Here is an 18,946-nt window from a genome sequence, read left to right as displayed (position 1 = left end):
CCACCATGGCAGTCAACGTGTTAAAGTACTCAAAACACAATTCCTTAATCAATAACATTCAGTTTTTAATTAAAAGAAACTTCAGAACTAAAGCAAGAAGATAGCACTATACTACTTAACCGTTTGAGTGCAACGCATTGATCGCGCTTCCGTTTCAATTCAGAGACTGAATGACGTTCCTCTATTTTTACGTGAAAAGACTATAAATACCGCGGTCGTTCCGCTTCTCCATTTCTAAGGTAATAAAAATACAAATAATTAAAAGACAAATAAATTGAATTCGACACTCTTTTAGACAGCGTAACAAAGAAGCGCGATCGCTTAACTCAAACAGTTCAATAAAAATACAAAATACTTCATCATTGAAATTCAACAAAATTCAACGTTCACTTACTCAATCCAAATAACCGTTCACACTCGACTGACGAGTATAATGGACAGAATCTAAGCGAAATCAATCCATCCGCGAATGAATCGTTGAGAAATCTCTCTCACGATCAGCTGACACGCGAAATCCGTGATCCTCTAACGAAGAACACGAGAGAATCGTAGACGGGACACGTACCTTCGCGAATGCTTGGACGAATTCTTCGGGGCCGATGTAGGAGAGCCTCTCGAGTTCCACATGGGTCAATTGCTGCGCGAGTACCGTGGCTGAGGGACACAGCTCGGTGACGTCCACCTGAAAAACGACGCGACAGTTCCATTCGGTTAAAGTGTCGAAGAAAGCGTCCCCGGGAAATCGCGGGAAAAGGGCGGCGGAGGCGGGAGGGCTGGGACACGATGAAAGGGAAGAACGAGGGCGTCAACGGGGACTCGATTCATGGCGAACGCGGGAAGACAGAAAGCGGAAACGGCGAACGTGCGGGGCCGCCGCGGCGCGCCCCTTCTTTTCCTTTCCAATTTCACGTCCTCGTGCTTCGCCGAGCAAATTCGAGCGAGTTCTTATCTCCGGCAGCCACAGTTCCGAAGTGGTTCCGGGGACGTTCGACGGCCTCGGACATCGCCGATAAAGATCTACCTAGCGACTGCCAGTTACGTATTGTCCGTCTGCCGTTTGACGGCTACACTGACGGTCTAACTTGCCAGTTCTCGTCTTTTGCTGGATCGTTTCATCATTCTGACTTTCGTCTTTCGTTCGTCGCATGTTTGCTAATGTTTATCTTGTTTCCTAATTAGTTTTCATTCTTTTTTTATCTTTGGCAGCCATTGTTCCGAACTGGTTCTAGGTTTATCGTTTTAGGTTTGCTAATGTTTGCTAATGTTTTTTTATCTTGTTTTCTAATTAGTTTTCATTCTATTTTTATCTTTGGCAGTCATTGTTCCGAACTGGTTCTAGGTTTATCGTTTTAGGTTTGCTAATGTTTGCTAATGTTTTTTTATCTTGTTTTCTAATTAGTTTTCATTCTTTTTTTATCTTTGGCAGTCATTGTTCCGAATTGGTTCTAGGTTTATCGTTTTAGGTTTGCTAATGTTTGCTAATGTTTTATCTTGTTTCCTAATTAGTTTTCATTCTATTTTTATCTTTGGCAGTCATTGTTCCGAAGTGGTTCTAGGGACGTTCGACGGCTACACTGACGGTCTAACTTGGCAGTTTTCGTTTCTTCTGGATCGTTTTATAATTGTGATGTTCGTCTTTCGTTCGTTGCATGTTTGCTAATGTTTATCTTGTTTTCTAATTAGTTTTAACACGTTGAACGTTGCACGGTTTTATAGAACAAACTACACAAAACGGAAAAGATATAATATCAAATTATTTGAATTGAATCATTATTACTGTAAGTTCATCTACCTGAATGTCACCGTATTAAGTAGCGCTATTTGTAATATAGATATGTTTTCAAATAATCATCGTTTAATTGAATGAACTATAGTAATTCGATTTAGTTAGCATTCCCACGGCATTCAACGTGTTAACTCTACTTTTATCTCCTGGAAAATATCAGTCCTCATTTATCATTCATGTTTTAACTTAAACTACAAATTTATTCAATAACTCGACTTCATTTTCTGTAACTCGAGTATGAAAGAACCGATAGAAAACGAACGAAGAAAGTGAATGAGACGAAAGACAAGCATCCTAGAAATAAATGGAAGATCTTCTTCACCGGTTTGATAATGTGTTAATACCGATCGCCGCCATTACACTCGCTACCGTGAACGAACAGAATGAGCCCGACAGACATTTCGACTTGAATCGAACGTCTGACCATTCATTCCCGCCTCCCAGTCGGGAGGAACGACCTCCGTGAAATTTATATTCTCCAGCTCAACTTGTCTCACGGAATAAAAGGGTGGAAAACGCGTCGCTGCAAACACTGACCTATATCACTGCGCCGCTGCGCCGGCCCGAAAAACCGGCGGGATTCCGTCGTCATCTATCTCGCCTATTATTCATACTTTTATTGGCGACTGTTCTTTGTCCGGACTATTTCTTTTTTTCGTTTGTTTGTCTCGTCGGAACTTTTGCCCCTCCAGTGACGGAGGGGAAATTTCCATAATAACAAATGTATGAAGTCGGAGTAAATAGAAACAACGAATTTGCGACCAATTTTTCAGGAGTTTCGTTACGTCGGTAACAATTGCTCGCGGTCGAAGATTAATGCTTTAACCCTTTGCACTCCAAAGATTTGTCACTGGAAATATTCAATTTACCTCTATGAGATATAGGTGACATTTTTTTCAACTAACTCGACGAGGAATCTATTCACAAAATAAGGGGAACAATGGTATTTTGTGTCCACATTTCACGTATCGACAGATCGCTCGAGACTTAACACTAGGTTTACGGAACGCGTCAAATTGACGCATATTGGATTTTAGAAATATTATTTTGTAAATGTTTACGCCGATTTTGATTGATGCGATCACACTGACATATTCCCCAATTACCTACTATCAAATCTCCAGTTTCCACGATCTAAATAAACGGGCATCAATTCTTTTAGGAACAATAGAATGAAGTGTACAATAAATGCCCGTAAACCTAGTGTTAACGTTAAATACGGAATTTTACAATTTTGATGCAACAATCGAGTGGTGATCGAGGCACCCTTGGAGTGCAAAGGGTTAAGTGAATCGTTAAAAAGTCGAAATTATCGAGAAGTTCCGTATGTCTATTGTTCGAGCCGCGAAAAGGGAAATTTAATGATGATTAGAATTAATTATATTAAAGAGTCGCTGATGGAACGCAATAATTGCTACACGAAAATTTTGATAATTTCCCAGCGTAGGCGTAAAGGAATTATCAACTGTTAAAAATGGCAATTAGCGCGGTCAGATTACTTTGAGATAATTGCTGGAGTTACCATAATTAGCCGGCTGTTACTCACGTTTCGACGAAATATATGGAAATTGCCGTTAATCGCGGCTCGCGGCGACAATCGAGCAATAACGGTATGGACATTTATATTTTTGTCAACTGCTTTCTTAATGTCGTCGTTATCGAATGAAGTTGTTGTAATATTTCACTATAAATACCCGCCGCGAACGTTAATAACGGTAATATAAAGTTTATTTTCCGATTTCATTTCATCGAGGCAATTTCGGCGGGCAAATATACTTTTATTATTGCAGATTTATTAATTACAACGTGTCAGGTTTAATTTATATCCGCGTTATCTTGCGCCAAACATTGTTAAATACTGAAATATTTTATTACTTCGATTTCGTAATTCATTGGCCGTCGCCCCGGTAAAAATTGCAGTCGTTAAGGTAAATTTTATATTCGTAACGTCAAATAAATTCTCAATGGAAGCTGCGTATTATTTCATTAGTATCGACGATCGTTGGAACGTAAAATGTAACTCGAATGTTTCAGGAAAAAGAACTGCAGCGAACGTCAGGTTTTTATAAAACAGGAGCAGAGGTTTTTGGAAAAAAGGAATGTCATTAAAATACAAGACACGTTAGAATTGCGATAAAAATGTCTAGCAAAACATGTTACAGACGCATCAGCTGGCAAAGGACTTTGAAAAGCTTTCGCTCCCTTTAAGCTTTTACGTTTCGTTCAGCAACTAAAGTGATATTTATTTTTTCAAAAAGATACGGTCCATTAAGGTTCTAAATGGGAAACAAGTTACAAACGTAGAATATAATTTTGTTACGCGAAGTTTTCCTCTTTAGTCTGACTTGTAGTGAGTATTTCTGCTTATTACGGAGCTGGTAATTTTTAATAACAAAATATTTATAATTTTCCAGAATAAATGAACTATAAATTGACAGTGGCAGATCAGTGACAAATATAAAATAACGTTTATTCACTTTTAGTAGAAATATTAAGTGATACAAAGGCAAATTAGTCAGGCATTCTTCGAAACACATTAAATCATCGAAGCAGGCAACTGAATTTTCTTAAAAAGCAAAGTTTTATAATAAGCAATTTTATTTCGAACGAAGAATCTTCCTGAACCACTTCACACTGCACAGAATTGCATCCTAATTGCATCTACTACCGTTAAACAAAAAATCACCCAAAAAATCTCCTTCACAGTTGCGCGAATAAGACCATTTAAGTTTCAGGAGCTCCATTCTCATGGACATCATCGCTCACTTGCCTCCGTGAACGTACATTTCCCAGCTTTTAATTGGGAACAATAAGGGAAGATTGTCCTGGCATTTCGAGCGTTTCCTCTGGCTTCGTCTAGTCGAAGGTTCTCCATTAACCATGAAATTAAGGAAGCTGCGTCGAGCGTGACTCTTTCGAGCGAATGCGAAACACAGGGAAAGAAGACGAAGACGACGACGAAGATGAAAAATCAGGTAAAAATGGAGACGAAGATGAAGTATCAGACAGAAATGAAGACAAAGATGAAAAATCAGACGGACATGAAGACAAAGATGAAGAATCAGACAAAAATGAAGACAAAGATGAAGAATCAGACAAAAATGGAGACCAAAACGAAAAATCAGACAAAACTGAAGACGAAGGTGAAGTATCGAACAAAAATGGCGACGAAGATGACGAATCAAACAAAACTGAAGACAAATATGAAGAATCAGCCAAAAGTGAGAACGAAGATAAAGTATCAGACAAAAATGGAGACGAAGATGAAGTATCGGACAAAAATGGAGACAAAATGAAGAATCGCACAGAAGTGGCGACGAAGATGAAAAATCGAACAAAAATGAAGACAAAGGTGAAGTATCAGAGAAAAATGGAGACGAAGATGAAGTATCGGAAAAAACTGAAGACAAAAATGGCGACGAGGATGAAGAATCGTACAAAACCGAATCCAAAGACAAAGAAGTTGGTCGTTTCGCGGGACTCGCCGATTCGACGGTCGCATTTGAATAGCATTTACCGCCGGACGTTCCTGTGAAACGTCATATCGTTTCCTTGACACGATAAAGGTAAGAACCGTCGGGCACGAATAAGATCAGCGAGCCGCGTGATTCGGTTACTGGCCGAACGTCGTCCCCCGCAGCCTTCGCGTTTCTTCGAATTAGATCGTCGATCGAATTATCAACGAGGGAAACAGCCCGGCCGATATGACAGGCCGGAACGATTCCGACGGGGTCCGTCTGCGACGGCATTGATTCGATCCGCTCGGCTCGGAGCAAACAGAGCGCGACGGAAGCGTTTGATTTACGTGCAAATTCACTTGTATACTTTCCCAGAAAAACGAGTAGTCGATCTCTATGTAACGACGCAACAAATCGCGCTGCCTCCGAGATGTTTTTGCTAGGAGGATTATTGTTGGCGAATCGAGGATGTGGAAGAGCTGGATTGCGTTGGCGGGCAAGGGAAATATCTTGCGTTCGGAGGAACAGTAGAATCTAGGTTAATTGGATCACTATTCTTTCAGATTTTTATCGAATAGATTTTTGGTTGTTCGTACGTTCAATTATCCGACATCTTTAACACGTTAAGCGAGACGGAAATCTTCACCGTTTTACCGTAGAGTTATTCTTTTCTATCAAAAGAAAACAGGGACAGTTATTAATTATTTGACGTTACTATTATCAACTTAGTTACGGTATTAATTTTCATTCGACATCGGTTATCGTGCATGTTACGATTGTTTCAAGTGATTCAGAAACGTCATCGGTGACTGACTGAACTTATTGATTCTTTGTTTCATTTGAACTGTCGGTCGTTTAATGAAACTGTGTAATTATGAGAAATCGTTAACTCTTCTTAGAGCTGGGAATCATTAACCCTTTGCACTCGAGAGGTGACCCTGTCACCACTTGACTTGATTTGCAAAATTATATATTCTTGTATATAATATTAAGCTTTGTATGATGCATCAATACATGGAATATTCAAATAAAATAACTTTTCTTTTTAACCCTCTATGGGCAGAATTTTGTTTCGTGAATGTAACAAAATTTATGCAGTACGAAATTAATAAATATCAACATATGAACACAAATTAACAATGTATTCAATAATTTTATTGAAACGAATATATTTTGTAACTTTGAAGTTACAATGACGTTGAACGTAAACGCCTGCCTGTACAAAAGTTTAAGTTGATTAATTATTTAATTCGTCGTTTTGCAATAAAAAATTAAATAAGTCAATTTAACCCGGTATATTCATGTGTGACTTCAAAGTCACACGAGCCTATAGAGGGTTAATTTATATATGTTCTCTTTTTAATTAGTTTCAAAGAATATCATCTGTATCTCTTCGTAGTATAGTGAATATTTCCAGTGAAAAACTTTCGAGTGCAAAGGGTTAATAGTGTATATAGGTGTAGAACTGTGATGGTAAATTACTGATCCACTCGTAAACGACAGAAATTTATTGAATGAAATTCGAGTCGGTTCGAGAATGACTTCGGATCAGTATAGGTTTAGTTTATACCGAGGAAAATAAGGTATCTGATATGTTGACAAATTTTAATGCGAATCTATACGTCTAAGCGAGCCAATAGTGTCCATCGCAGCGAACAAATCGACCGAGTCACGTATCCCGGACAAATGGAACAGACTCGACGGGCGTGCGAAGAATGTTGCAGCGATGCTGAGTCGAGTTGTTTCGAATCAGGGAACCGGCAACGAAGCGTGTGAAACGTAAACTGAGAAGTCCTCCCGCCGGCTCCTCCGTCTCCGCTTCCTCAAAATTAATAACGAGAGTGGAATTCGAAACGAAAAACTATAAACCCGATCGAACGTCTATTTTCGGGTGAAATTTCTCGCTGACCGTGTACGATAATAAACAACACCGAAGCGTGTCAACACTCGGAGGAATGAAAATTAAATCTCACGAAGGTGTGATGCAACAATGAAACGAGATCATGGTTTATTCATTTTTCACCGGGCAAATAGACGTATAAATAAATCATCAACGCGGAAAATGCAGCGTCGCCGGCACAATATTTGCATCGTTAAAATGACAGCAAGCAATATGAGTAATCGCGTTCCGCGAGATCACGCAAAATTGATAGTGACGCGTTTTAATCATTTAAAAGCAGGGATTAAATTCGATTCCGCGTTAATTGAATACAATAGCATGTAATGGAGTTAATATGGACTTTAACGCGTATTATCGTTATCAATTAAAATCCCGTTATCCGGCGGTAACTGCGTTAACGGGGACATTTAAATACGGCCGATAGCGGAGGCTGCGTTTCAAGAGCCTTTGCGTTCATTTTTTTCCCGTAAGGTTCTTCCTTTTCGTTCGTCATTACGCGTAAAGGAGTAGGCAGCTAAAAGGTTCTCCCGGCGCGAAACGCGGAAAGAAGGATTTTCAGTCGTTACGATAGTTTCCGGGCATTTTCCATACGCGCGGCTTATAAAAGATAATCATTTTAATCAGCTAGATTCGTTAATTCATTCATTTAAATCGCCACATTAGTGAATTCTTCGAATAATGTATTAATAAATGTCTAGATCACTGTATTAACCCTTTGCGCTCGAAAAGCGAAGTCATTCGTCAGTCGCCGTTTGATTGAGCGCAAGAAAATTATAAAATGAAAAATTCAGTATAAAATGTTGAATAAGTTACTAACACATGGAACAGAAATAAAACAGTGTCCCATAATTTATGCAAGATGTTTATGTAAGCTGCAAATAATATTGTTAATATTTCGCCAGGAAATAATGAATTTTTGTAGTGAAGAATATTGTCGAGTGAAAAGGGTTAATAAATTCTTAGGTGATTAATCAATGTTTAGATCAGTATATTAATTTTTAAATCACCAATGGATCGTTTCCAATTTCAACGGAAAGACAATTGCTTCGCGTGAAATTAAGAAGACAGAACGAAAAGATCTTGATGACATTTAGAATAAGCGAATGAAACGTATATTATTATTTTGCAATTGAATTTTATACGGGGTTCCGAATGAAGGGATCAGTTTCCGGAGGATTCATTTTGCACGCTCCGAATGAAATGAAAAATTAGATCAAGGATCGACATCCGTCGAGATGGAAATCCCGCTAAAAATAAAAGATAATCTTCGTGTTCTTTTAGCTTCTCTAGAACGCGGAAAAATGGATTCTATATTTAAAACGGCAATCTCTCGTTGAATTCATAAAAAGTCTACGCCGTTTAAGATTACAGGTTTCAATTCGTTTTTTTTCCAAAGCGGGGAAGCCGTCGTGAAATTAGCTCTCCAAGCGAGCCGCTGTTCAAACGCAATAACCGATCACGGTTGAGTGGCCGAGTGTACGTAAGAAACTTTCTTCTCAAAGGAACGGGATTCAAAATGCGCCATTGGTCAGCGAGCTTTAGACGCGAGGAAACAGGGAAAGTATCGAATCATGCATTGTGCGCACGATCCTGTTGAAAAATCGATTTGAAATCAAATTCTTTTTATTATCTTCTCTTTGTTGGAATATCTTTGTCTCCACCTATCCACGAAACAAGTATATATTATTTATTTTTATTAAAAATTAATATTTCACTTTTACAGAAGCTGCGAATTTTTTAGCAATGACGTAGCAATTAGTTCTGTTCATTTTGATGTGTGATTGCAGTGTAGTACTCTATGTAAAAATAATCAGGAATATTTTAATTCAAACAAGACCTTTTATTAAAAGTTAGTATTTCGCTTTTACAAAAGCTTCGAATTTTTTAGCAATGACGTAGCAATTAGTTCTGTTTGTTTTAATATGTGATTGCAGTGTAGTACTCTATGTGAAACTAATGAGGAATATTTTAATTCAAACAAGACCTTTTATTAAAAATTAATATTTCACTTTTACGAAAGTTGCGAATTTTTTAGCGATGACGTAGCAATTAATTCTGTCTATTTTAATGTGTGACTGCAGTATGACCCCCTATGGAAAATAATCAGGAATATTTTAATTCAAACAAGACCTTTTATTAAAAATTAATATTTCACTTTTACAAAAGCTGCGAATTTTTTTAGCGATGACATAACAATTAATTCTGTTTCTTTTATCGTACGATTGCAGTGTAGTACCGTATGTAAAAATAATCAGGAATTTACATATTTAAATTGAATTGCTTAAAGAGGAGTTCATGTTGGTTTCCGCCTCGGCCTTATTCGCATAAGAGATAAGAAACTAAATACTTATTAAAGTTCCTTCATTAATATTTTGCTAATTCCTTCCCTTCTGTTGATAAGTTTGCGCAGTAACTTTCCTTCTTAACATAATTCTCTTTACATATTTCGCGGTCTTATAATAAAACCGGTAATTTCGAATGCCACAAACTTTGAAGTATCAGAGACCTTTTCGATGGACCTCTGCCCCCTAAATCCCCGATTCGCATCCGAAATCCACGACAATAACAGTCGAGTTATATAACGCCATTTTTTAACCTGTCAACCACGATAAACTTTATACGACCCTCGTAACACCAACATGATCCAACACATTTTTTTATGGACAATAATCTGTCGGTTAATGGTCGAAACGCTGTACTTAACTCTTTAACGACCGGTCACGAGTTTCCTTGTTTCTTGTAAATAAAAGTGAAGCTCCGAGGAAAGACAACACAAATTTGGGAACAATTCATTCATCGGATTCGATCGATATAACGATATTTAGTAACGATTCACCGAATAATCGATCTTTAAAATAAAAAATTATGGTAAAGATTGAAATAGTAAATATTAGAGTAAAAGATAGTAATTATTAGATCTCCGAATTATTGAATCGATAGATCAATAGCTCACAATCTCAGTAACGCGTATCAAATTATAATTTCAAACAAAAATGGTCGCGAAAGAAATGGATCGCGGAACAGTGCTCAGATTACGTTTCCTGAGTTTCCGAGAATTTTCATGGCATTATCATCTGGTTGAAAATTTTTTAAAATCTTGCCAGACAGACTGCACGGTGTTCCCTCCAGGAACAGTTCCAGGCGACGCTTAGAACTTTTCCAACCGGCAGGGAGCACGGCGACGGAGAAAAGGAGCGCAGGGACGCGCACGACGGCGGTGGGGAGGGCAAAAGAGATTAAGGGCATATTATTGGTCTCGCGAGTTACGTCTCGCTTCTTGAAAAAGTTCAAGCGAAGCTGTCGGCGTGGCACGTAGCGGGAACGAGTTCAAAAAGCGCGGCGAACTTCCACTTTAATAAGCCGGAGCTTCCTAAGAGCTCGACCTGCCCGTTTCCTTATCTGGCCTTTCTCCCTTTCCTCCATTTTTTATTCCCTCTTCCCTACATTTTTATTGTTTCCCCTCGAACCCTCGGCTTCCTGCACTTTCAATGGGATCGCGTTGATAAATCTTGCCCATGAATGTACAATGATAACGTAAATACTATTCTTTGGAAGGAATTTTATGAGAGATACTTTTAACCGTGTATGATCTACTTTTGATATTAAGAAAGAAAGAAAAGGTAATGCAAATATAATTCTTTCAAAAGTATCTTTCTAAAAGCTACTGTGAACCGGGTATGACTTTTTCTTAATACTAATGAAGATTAAAAAATGATAATACAAATGAGATTCTTGAAAAGGATCTTTACAAAAGCTACTGTGAGCTGGGTATGATTTTTTCTTAATACTAATGAAGATCGAAAAACGATAATGCAAACATGATTTTTTAAAAAGATCTTGATAAAAGCTACTGTGAACCAAGTATGATTTTTTCTTAATACTAATGAAGATTAAAAAATGATAATACAAATGAGATTCTTGAAAAGGATCTTTACAAAAGCTACTGTGAGCTGAGTATGATTTTTTCTTGATACTAATGAAGATAAAAATGATGATGCAAATATGATTCTTTAAAAAGGATCTTTCTAAAATCTACTGTGAACTGGGTATAAATTTTTCTTGATACCAATGAAGATCAAAAAAATGAAATGTGATTCTCTAATAAAGAATTTCATAAATGATACTTTGAACCATATACGTGTTTTAATATAAAAAGAGTTAAAAATCAATTTACGTAGAAAATTATCCGAAAAGTGAATTAAGGGTATTATAATTGTCTTCGTAGATGATAGAAAGGGTTGATCGATATTCATTAATACGGAAATCATCCCATCGGAACGATAACAAAAGTATAAAAATAAACGCACCGAATGAAGTTTCTAATTGCATATGAATAAATTGCGCGGCCTGTTTCTTAAGGAAAATTGGAGAACGCTTTGCCGGCGGATCCCCGGCGAACGCATATGGCGGACTACATTTTTTATCATTCCGTACCAACGGAAATTGCGTTGGCATTAATTTTTCCATGAATACGAAATAAACGTGCGGGCAAAGTGACTGCATTATATTTATCCTAACAATTTCCAGTGAATCAAAGAGGAACGGGACGGGTACACAACGGGAACGAATATTAATACTGTCGCTCGAAGGGCTCGCTTTGAACAATTTCCGGCGGCTACTGATTGGCAACCCAGCCATTTCGGCCAGACTTCGAGGAGGAAGTTATTTATTATGCGGCAGGAAATTTATCTTCTTTTGATCATAAAGAACGCCGCTATTATTCATTCGTCCGGAATGAAATATGCGTTTAATGCCACGTCATCGGGAAGATGAAAGATCCACCATGTTTCAAGAAAATGTTCCGCTGTTTTTTCCTTTTCTGCGAACGGCGATGGCTACTCAATTCGCGAGAAAGGGGTTGGAAATGTTTCGACAATCGTTACGGCTGTAAATATATCTGTAAATTTTAATCGATCGAATTAAATGGAAGTTGATGAAACATTCGCCGTTTGATTCAATACAAATTATGAACATTGAAATTCAATAGATAAACATTAGAAATAAATTAGTTCCAACCCTTAATTTATGTAAGATTTTCCTTGATGTTACTTGATAAGACTATTATCAATATTTCAAGAGAAAATAATAAATATTTATAATGAAAGATATTGTCGAGTGCAAAGGTTTAATATTATGAATAGAAATTTATTGTTCTGAGAGTGAATTTTGTGAATGTAGATGATTTATAAGGGTATGTTGATTTTGTTAAAATATAATTTATCATCAAAGAAATCAAGTTCATCAAGAGATATTCTCCATACAAGTATTAGATCGTTCCGAAAATTTGCTCAGATTCACGGGAACCATTTCAACAGAAATTCAGTTTCCATTAGTTTCACTTTAAATAGATCCTAATCCTCGGGAGCTAACTTTACGAGTTAGCTGTATCTTGACCAGCATACTGTATAGTTACACTGTCAGCTCCAACATTTAACTATCCCTATAACCACCTGGCTATAAGACGACTCGCCAAACGCTAATAAATTAATTGAAAATAAAATATTATATATAAAAGCATCAAAATTTTCCATTCTACTTTAAGCGGAAAGTTAATTTGAACGTAATACATGGAAGATAGCAAAATAGTTTTTTGCTTTGATCCGTGGACAGTGAACAACACTGACTCTTGTTGAATTAATTTAGAAATCTGTATCACGAGTCTCACTCTTCTTTCGAAACATTAATATTTCATCTCGCCGAAATGTCGACATTCGTTCGCAAAGGGTTAACCCTTTGCACTCGAAAGCTTTCCACTTGAAATATTCAATACTTCGTAATCAGATGTAGAGAAGATTCTTTAAAATGAATTTCTCAAGAAAGCCCACATGAATTAGAGAACAAAGTTATTTCCTTTGAATATTTCACGTACCGACGCAGTGTACAAAGGTCAGTGGTAAATACCAAGGTTTATAATTTCGCTGTATTAAATCATTCGACTGGGAGTCGCCTCTCGAGTGTAAAGGGTTAATACACCAAACGAGATGAAATCCGGTAAAACACTACTCCAATTTCATTCGACAGAACATACAGGATGGTCGTATAATAAAGACGTTCCGCGGGCAGTTCGATCGAATGCCCGAGACCGGAAACGTCCATCGGCGGCGACGGCCGGCCAATCCGAACGAAACAATCGGGCCCGGCAATTTCTCCGGCCGCGCGATCATCGGCGGGGCTTGTAGCCGGCCGCGGTCACGCAATTCCGTCCTGATTAGCCGCGGCCGTTGCGCCGGCATATTTAACTAACTAATGCAGTTGCAAATTAGCTATTAGTAGGTGTTACACGCGGCGGCAGATAGGCGTGCGGTAATCAAATTAAACCGAATAGTTACTGTCCCTCCCGCGCCGTGAAACTACGTAACCCTGTTAGCTTAACTGCACAAAGTGAACGCGTCCGAATTCGCGAGGCCGTGTGTCCCATTCGAGACAACGTGTATAAACAGGATCATGCGTGGCCCGCGAACGTTCGCCGTGACCGCGGCTCACCGCACGGAATAATGAAATGTTTGATAAGGAAGCACGGTATCGCCGAGGGATTCACGTAGACGGAATTAATCGAGAGGCGTTCGTTGTTTGCCGACGAAGAAGATCGGGACAAATTTGATTTAGAATTCGGAGATACTGATTGCAGGACTGGATGTTTAACCCATTCGCTGCCAAGGACGAGTACACTCGTCCTACTTTCAATGTGTTATAACATACAGGCTAATACGAAAAAGGATGTTGAGTAGTGATGACTTCCCATTGCCAACGACGAGTATACTCGCCTTTGCTTTTATTATTAGGACGAGTATACTCGTCTTTGATTTTATTATTAGGACGAGTATACTCGTCTTTGATTTTATTATTAGGACGAGTATACTCGTCTTTGACTTTACTATTAGGACGAGTATACTCGTCTTTGATTTTACTATTAGGCCGAGTATACTCGTCGTTGGCAATGGGAAGACATCAGGACTCGACATCCTTTTTCGTATTAACCTGTATGTTATAACACATTGAAAGTAGGACGAGTATACTCGTCTTGGCAACGCATAACACCCTGCCAAAGACGAGTATCAAGTTTCTTATTGTAACTGTTCTTCAGCAATTTGGAAGCTCCGGTCATCGGTGACCACCGTGACAGTCAAAGTGTTAACACGTAATCACTGATGACTGAACTGAGAACTATTGGAATATGCAAGATGACTGGACCAAAAATGTTTAATAGCAGATAACTTAATAATACTGTAATGTAAACATTCTAAATAATTTTGCGTACAGTTGACGAGAAATCTCGTTTTTATATAAAGACTCTTAGCTATAGAACTTTGATAATTACCGCAGCATTCAAGGAAACATTAAATTTGATTACAACTAATTGTCCATTTAAAATATATTACATAACAATATGATACCTGAGTTTTTTTTATAGATAGTGACATAAGTGGATCTCACTGAAAATCCGCATAATTTAATTTTCTGATAATCAGCCGGCACGGAATGTGTTAAGATTCTATAAGTAACAAGAGTATCGATGAAATCTGTCAAGTGCGGTAGTAAATTCGCCATGATCGGCTAACAAAATGATCGGTTAATTAGGAAATTCCAATAAAGTTTGAACGGGAAACGTCTAACGAATCATTGATCCCTGTCAAGTAGTGTATCCAACATCTCCACCGAACGATAATATTGGTCAGCCCCGATGCTTCCGCAAGTTTCAGGGGATAATCCGTTTAACGGCAGCTCACCGGTTCGAATATTCAAATATTATCCGAATCGCCGAGCAGTCAATGTTTACGCAATTACGGTTGACGCTCTGAAAATGTCGTTTGATATTGTTCGGCCCGATCCGCGACTCGTTTCGCGCGAACTTCTCCAGCCGCCGCGGAACACCTTGCGCAAACGTTTACTCATACATATGCAAATGGTAGAAAGTGCGTTCGCATCGATACAAGCTCGGCGAAGGGGACACGGCCGAGTCATTTAAGCGGGAACAAGGGTCTGATGTTACAAGGGCCGGAATTGGTACACGAAATGAACGGGAAGCCCCGGCCGACGAGCCGAGGCGAGCCGAACAGGGCCGGCCCGAATATCGTAGACGGAATATTATCGGTTCATTATACCGCAACTTCGCGGAGGTCTGGCGCAGTTACAGTAAACCAAGTGTAACCGCCGTGGAACTCGATAAATATTATTAAGCTATCGGATCGCGTTCGCCGGCGAATCGATAAATATTCCTGCGGGATGAGCTTGCCGGAGGGAAAAACACAACGAATGCCTTGTAATCCCGGGGCAACTTTAATTAAACTGTTAATAACGTTACGTGTGTGGGGTACGCGAGAAGATTTTCGAAGAAAGAAATTCGAGTTATCGATCCGGTGGAAAAGTAGGAAATGTTTCATCTCGATTAGTCGGTGCTCTTTAATTCCTGGATGGAATATTTGAATTTCAGAGCAGTACGTTGAAATTGGAGTTCTTTTTAGAGTGGGACTCGTGATGAAGATTTCTAGATTTAACAAAAATAAACGTTATTCATTGTCCACGGGTCAAAGGGAAAAAACGATTTTGCTATTATCGATTATCTTCAAATGAAATTTCTTGAAGTAGGATCGAAAATTTTTTTTCTTCCAAATTGTAAGATATTACGCGAGCTCAGTAGGGAAAGTAAATACGTAAAGGGGTTAATGGAGAATTTCTTTCCAACGTTTCAGGAATGTTTTTTAGGAAGGGAAGTTCAATCACTTTCGAGGATTAAACGTGACAGTGGGAAGTGTACGGCCACAATCTACGAACCTGCGTAAGTTGTTCTGTCGCCGCCTCGGTAGCCAGCCTCGCCAGACCTTCCTCGTACCTCTCCAGGGCAGTCAGTCTGAGCAGCAAGTTTTGCAGCAGCGCCGAAACTTCCTGCCTGGCCGCAGCGTCGACCGCAGCGACCTTCTGCGTGATGGACCTGACGTGGCCCATCACCCTTTCGTCCCGGAAATCGTACGGGAATGTTTCTGTCCATTCGGCTAGCAGCTGCACCAGTCGCGGAACGAAACGCTGCAGACGTTCCTGAAACAGGTCAGTCGAAACGCGTCTTCTTCTATTTTTCTTGTTCATCCCGACGGGCTATCCTCTCGGTTATAGAAGTTACGGGAAACGAAACGTGCTTTTTATGTTTTTTTATGGAAAGGGAAACTTACAGGTTAGTTTCTAATATTATATGAAAATATTAGCTATTTGTGAAAGAAAAGCAGATGGACGTTTGAACCTGTTCGACGATGCGTAAGTAGATCAACCCTTTGAACTCTGTAGGCTCTAATATTGCACTAGGAATAATATTAGATATTTTAATGAATCTCAATGAAACTACCCTACAATTATTAGATTTTCCACATATCTAAATTTTGCAGTAAGAAGGAAAATAAAAGGTCTAAGAAATGTTATAACATTTTTCATTTTCGCTAGGGATGTTATAAAAATTAGGTGCAGTTGCTGATAGATTACAAAACCATCTGGAGTGCCAAGGGTTGATATTATTCTAAAAAAGTACAAACGAATATCTCTCTAAATTAGAATCGCAACCTCATCAATTCTGAAAAGGTATCAACTTCGATATTCCAACCCCTATCAAAACGCCAATTGCAACAAACAATACAAACCGCACAAATCAAAACCGTCACTCTCCGAGATCCCGCATGAAAATTTTGCCCAACGAACACCAACCGAAACCGACGAACAGCGAAAACAAAAACATTCAACCAGTCAACTGTATTCGACGAGTACACTAATTCTTTCAGCAATGAATTCTTTATTTTCCCACATAAACATGTAATTCCTCTTTGTTTCGCTTTGATCTTCCATTAAAATATACTGTACGCGCACAGAGTGTATCGTTCGACGAGTACACTCTCCATTTTTAATTTCATTGCGCGCAGAACCGGAGGTTTTTCCAACTAAATTCCACAGTTAACTGGTTAAAACGAAAAGTGACACTAGCCATTCAACCGTCATCGCGGTAACAAACGAGCTGTCCGTTCCCTTGCCGAAAAACAGCGAAGAAGGGAAGCAGGGGAAAAGGTTAGGGCAAAGTAGCGCGAGGTTGAATTTGAAGGAAAGGAGAAAGAAAGCGGCAGAGAGGGGAGGGGCGGGGGGTGAGGAAGGAAGAAGCGGGGAAAGTAAAACAGACGAGAAAGGGCGCAGAGGAGAAGGGTTGCCGAGCTGGAAATTCATTTGCGAGCGAGACTTTTCTGGCCTGGATACGCGTGCTCGTTATTACAACGTGGAACGAGAGCGAGCGTGTGCCCGGGATGATTCTCCGGAGGGGGTGAATGCAAAAGGGGGTCGAGCCTGCGAGACGATGAAACGATAATGCACGCGGTGGCCGTAAAGTGCACGCCCGGAAGGCTCTCTCTCGGCCGGGCTTTTGTGGGACGCGGGGATTCGTGGCTCACCTTGCCACCCTCTCCATTCAGGTTTTGCTGATGCTCGCAGAGGGCGCAGACTTCGCCCAGGAGCTCGTGCGGCTTGATGAAGAGCCTGGCGCTCAGCAAAAAGGCGAAGAGGTACGCCCGATCGGGATAATATTCCTCGGTGGGCACCATGTGCTGCACCAGGGCTTCCAGGGAGCCCGAGACCAGGTTGCCGTCCCGGTACACCAGCGCCTGAAATGAAACACGGAATTGGTTAATTGATAGGGAACGTTTTAAAGGATTTGCCGCGCACCGGTTGCCGCGGAATTTACGCGAGGTACGGCCGTGTCGCTCGGTACGGCTGTGGTAGTTGCGCAATATAACTTGGCGATTGAGGTTCGATGAGTAATTAACCCTTTGGGTGCTGAATACTTCTGGCCGAAACGTTCCGTGTGGAATATTTTGTTGATCATCTGAGGATTGATAAATTATGTTGATTCATATAATTAAGTTGTAAATTGTTACTGTGATTCCTTAGTTTCAAATTGAATGGTGCCAAGAAACGCGTGTATTAATCACATGCACAATTGTTGCCATGGCACCTGTGAAATTAAAAAGATCGAAGAACATATATACGCCCACAGCACTCAAAGGGTTAACACGTTGTTGATCGGTCACGAGTTGACTCGTGTTTGCACTTGTATTAGCTATTTCAATTTTTGAAACGCAGGATAACTGGACATCTATCTTCAGATTTTCTAGAAGGCATTTTATTATTGCGATTTGATAAAGTTGCTTTGGATATCAATCTTTTAACCGTCGCATGTGCTTTGAAAATGTATAGCTCTCGGAAGAATAAACGCTAAAATTTGAGCAAACATTTCGATCGGAGACAGAAGAGCTAACAAACAATGAAGTTTTCATTAATCTCCTGTCGATGGTTTATGTCTTACAATGGAGGATACCAGACGAAGGGAATTTGATAGAGCGTATATAGTTCCACGAAGCGAAGTCGGGAAAGTAAATGGACGTTTTAATTCGGCAAGAAGATCCATTCTCCGGGGATTCATTTTCGTCGGTCTAGGGTAAATAAAAAAGTCGTAGATTAACCGGGATCAGTCGATTAGAGGAAGATGACGTTGCAAAACTCGACGCTTGACGCGGCCGCCAGCAGGTTCAGAAATCTTCCGGGACATCTGCCAAATTCCAATACCGCGGCAGATGAATCCCGTAGGTCCGCGGTGTACAATACTCGAACTTCTATTTACCGGCGGCAAACAGAATCCGCTGGAAAGTTCAGACGTTGAACAAGCAGAAAAACTTGGGAACGGTGCGCCGATGGAATTAAAATCAAACGGAGTCCGGATTAAAGTAAAAACAGTTAATGGTTTCTCGATATCTTGTTACGCGCAACAGTGACTAACCTATT

The 18,946-nt window shown here is 39.6% G+C and overlaps 1 protein-coding gene across 1 annotated transcript in view; it reads right to left on the bottom strand.

Moving 5' to 3' along the window:
• The window catches only part of LOC116432825 (uncharacterized), a 474,592-nt gene that overhangs the window by 29,088 nt on the left and 426,558 nt on the right, over positions 1-18,946 (bottom strand). The window contains exons 5-7 of the mRNA XM_031990240.2: positions 17,560-17,769; positions 15,917-16,177; positions 566-682 (exon numbers count right to left, since the gene is read on the bottom strand). Coding sequence (XP_031846100.1) covers positions 566-682; positions 15,917-16,177; positions 17,560-17,769 — 588 coding nt within the window. The remainder of the gene's footprint in view (positions 1-565; positions 683-15,916; positions 16,178-17,559; positions 17,770-18,946) is intronic.

The sequence above is a fragment of the Nomia melanderi genome, chromosome 9 (genome assembly GCF_051020985.1).
Source record: "Nomia melanderi isolate GNS246 chromosome 9, iyNomMela1, whole genome shotgun sequence".
NCBI lineage: Eukaryota > Metazoa > Arthropoda > Insecta > Hymenoptera > Halictidae > Nomia > Nomia melanderi.
This window is presented reverse-complemented; position numbering and strand designations above follow the sequence as displayed.